At 31.1% G+C, this 3,686-nt stretch overlaps 1 protein-coding gene across 1 annotated transcript; it reads left to right on the forward strand.

Moving 5' to 3' along the window:
* The first annotated feature begins 715 nt into the window (after positions 1-715).
* Positions 716-3,218, forward strand: LOC134245692 (putative nuclease HARBI1). The gene is made up of 4 exons (XM_062727961.1): positions 716-854; positions 2,269-2,380; positions 2,702-2,825; positions 2,933-3,218. Exons 1-4 carry the CDS (start codon positions 777-779, stop codon positions 3,216-3,218), a joined length of 600 nt encoding a protein of 199 aa, XP_062583945.1. The 5' UTR covers positions 716-776.
* Positions 3,219-3,686: the final 468 nt, after the last annotated feature.

Genomic DNA, 3,686 nt, shown 5'->3' on the forward strand with positions numbered 1-3,686 from the left:
CTTACCGTCCAAACATTATTGATTTTATATTACATAAAAATTTTAAGAAAGTAAAATTTGTTTTTCTAGCATAAATTTTTTAGAAAAATAATGACTTTTCATAAAAAAAATGTAAACACTGCTTTTGAAAATATCATGATATTATCGTGATATTGTGGGAAAAAATCGTGATATATTGCGATACGAAATTTTTGGCGATACCCATCCCTAGTCATTATTTTGATGAAAAATTAGATCAAGGCTTTATATCATTAAAAACAAAGTGGTTTCATTCTGTTGAATTACATTGTTTAATTGTGGGGGCTTTAAAAGCAGGGGAAAAAAGGGGGAGGGACTTTATGCCTTAGTCAAAGGGGCGTATTATGGGGCAAATACGGCATTAAAGATTTTTCTCATCTTCATACACAACTTCACAAATTATTTCATTCTATATACATATATTAACATCATGATAAAATTAATATGGCTTGATTAAAAATTACGAAGATGAAAATGCATACTTTTATTCATTACACATGTTATATACCATATATTCTGGATTTCATTTTCTTGACTTTTTAAAAAAAAAATTATTTGCAATTAAGAGAAATTTGTCATAAAAATGTAAACAAAAAAAATCATGGTTTTCGAAGAACCTTTCTCAGTTAAAACTTTGTACTCTGTCTCCTTTTCTTTGAGGATTTTTAAGATCAAAGGACAGGATATTTATATCCAAACCCTTACATGTACCTCTTTTCTCAGGATTTCCAAGTGTTGTGGGGTGTGTTGACGGGACAATGGTCAAGATAATAGCACCAAAAGTGAACGAGGCTGATTACATATGTCGCAAAGGTTATTATGCCATCAATGTGCAGGTACTTTGAAATTTCAAAACTGAATTTCAAAAGATTGATTGCACTTACATGTAGTGTACAAAAAGTGGCCCCCGGTTAATTGCGCAAAAATAATATATAGAAAGTAACCCAAATAGATAAATAAAGCTATTCTTCTAGGTCTTAATTGCAACTTTGCAAAATTACAGGAAAAGTAAGTAAAAAAATAAAGAACGAGGCTGTGTTTTATAAGAGGGGTCACTGTAATTCATGAATTTCCATTGTAATTCAAAGTAAATTAGCATTTTATTAATTTTGTATTAATTTTGATCCGGGTCAATTTAATTTTGATCAGGTTTCGTCCAAACATTAAAAAAATTAATTTCTCTAAAATTTCTCCATTTCGTTTCAATTTCTTTTAAAAATTGGATTTTATGGTGATTTTAACCATAGGTTTAAAAAAATATTCACAAATAATGTGTTTTATTTTCATTAATATTTTTTTATAATAAAAATTCAAAAAGTCTAACCAGCCTTTCTTTACATATTTTATTAGATATTAATATGATACATTCATTTACAGCAAACTGTTAAAGCCATATATGGCGTATGTACAATGAAAATTATTACGCTAAAATTACAGAGAATATAAAATCGTATTTTTAGATGAAACGAGGTATTCTCCGTGTTCAGAATTATATGAAAAGTTTTAATTTAAATGTATTAACTATATTTATTTCCTTAATTTTGTATTTTTCAAATATATTTTTTTGATCAGTTACGCCATATATGGCTTTAACTCGAAAACATCTTAGTTGGATATAATTATTTTTTTTTCATTTTATTTGAAAAAATACCCAAAAAATTCATATAAAATAGCTAAATAGCTTAAGAGCTAGTATCGACCTTTCAATGCTAAATCCCTTGTTTTAAAAGGATGACTCAAAGATCTATGAAATAAAAAGTTGGTGTGTTATTCCACCTTAATGTGACACAATTAAAACCCAACTCGGACAGGCGCAACATTCCGGAATTTACACCCACTAGAGGGCCTACTTAATTACCTTAATTAAAACTAAAGCGCCGTTTTCAATGAAAATTTTTGCAAGTAATGTATCACACTGATAACAAAATATCGGTTAGGTGTAAAATTATTAAGATTTGAGTTAATTAGATAAAGTTAGAGGGGTTCAAAAAAGGGACCACGGCACCATGCTCAAGTGGAATCATTCTTTTCTTCAAAATATTCTATAAAATCGACTTCTTTCGCCACAGTGAATTCTTAGTAACACTTTCTCTCTCTCTCTTTCGAAAGGTTTATGTCTTCACATATATAAAATGATTTCAAAATATTTAAAATAGAAATTAAAAACATGCATTGGCTCCCAAAAATAAATCAGACTAAAATATGATTCCATGTTTAAATTGTACTTAAAAATTTCACCATTTCATACAGATGATGTGTGATGCTCGATTTAAAATCAGGGACGTGGTTGCTAAGTGGCCTGGTAGCGTCCATGATTCCAGAATTTTCCGGGAATCACACCTCTGCAGAGTTATGGAGGAAGGTAATTAGGCCAATAAAAATGAATTTTTTGGTTCTCAGATCCCCCCTCATCTCTTACAAGTGTATCTCATTGAACCTCTCTATTGCTAAATTAATAAAATAAAAAAAAAAAGAAATAAACTGCCTCACCATTTTTTGAGGTTTTGTACAATTTAAAATGCCTCCCTCCCTCAACATATTTCTTTAAAAAAAAAAAGGCTTGAGAACCAAGGAATTAAATTTGCATGGCCTTATGAAATGGGAATCAAATTATTACTGGATATTTCCAATCTGTATCCTTATATAATGGTTTGCTGAAGAATTTCTTTAATTTAATTTTAAGGACAGCTGCAAGGAGTGCTGTTGGGGGACTCAGGATATGGGTTAAAACCATATTTATTAACGCCATACTTAGCTACAGAGACATCAGCCACACAAAAGTTTAATGCAGCTCATAGCAGAACCAGGTTGGTACAATGATATACTCCCACCCCCCCTTTTTTTTTTAAATTGAGCATGCATTCAAATATTTGTATCATCACATTCACATCATATCCATTTTTTCAATGCACAGAGTGACAATAGAACAGGCCTTTGGAGTCTTAAAGAAAAGATTCAACGCCCTGCATTCAGGCCTGAGAACCTGCCCAGAGAGGGCTTGCCGGGTGATCACTGCATGTGCCGTCCTCCATAACATCGGCCTGGATAGGGGAGACATATTAAGAGATGTCCCCGAGATCACTGCAATAAATGAAGCCTGTGAAGTGCCCCTTCCAGAGGATGTCCAGGGGTGCGTTTTACAAAAGAACTTACGACTGAGACCAAAAACTTCTGATTGTTGGATTATTTTGATAAATTAATATTTCTCTTTGAAATTTTTTGTATAAACATATCAGACCATATTCCTTTTAAGAAGTTTAAAATAATTTTCGATAAAAGTTTATTAAAAAGTTATTCGAAGAATTAAATTTGGTCTTTGTAAAACGGGCCATTTTGGCCCCAGGGTCATGATTTGAACACAGTGAGGGATCACATTAAAGACGCATATTTCAGGTATAAAATACACATCAAATTCTTTCATTCTGAGTGTCCAGTCCATGAAATTTCATACTTTGAACACTGTAGCATTATATAAATATAAAGACACCATTGTTTGTTCTATTAATACATTTATTTACTTCTTACATATATACCATTAACATCTAATTTTAAAACTTAGTTTACAATTAAATAAAAGGTCCTTGGGTCACAATGCTCACCTGAGTTACCTTGACTTCTCCATCAAAAGATCTTTATTAGATTTTTCTCCCCCTTCATTTATATGAAAA

The sequence above is a fragment of the Saccostrea cucullata genome, unplaced genomic scaffold (assembly GCF_032062105.1).
Source record: "Saccostrea cucullata isolate Sc308-1 unplaced genomic scaffold, CSIRO_AGI_Scuc_v1 ctg8225, whole genome shotgun sequence".
In the NCBI taxonomy this organism is placed as follows: Eukaryota; Metazoa; Mollusca; class Bivalvia; order Ostreida; family Ostreidae; genus Saccostrea; species Saccostrea cuccullata.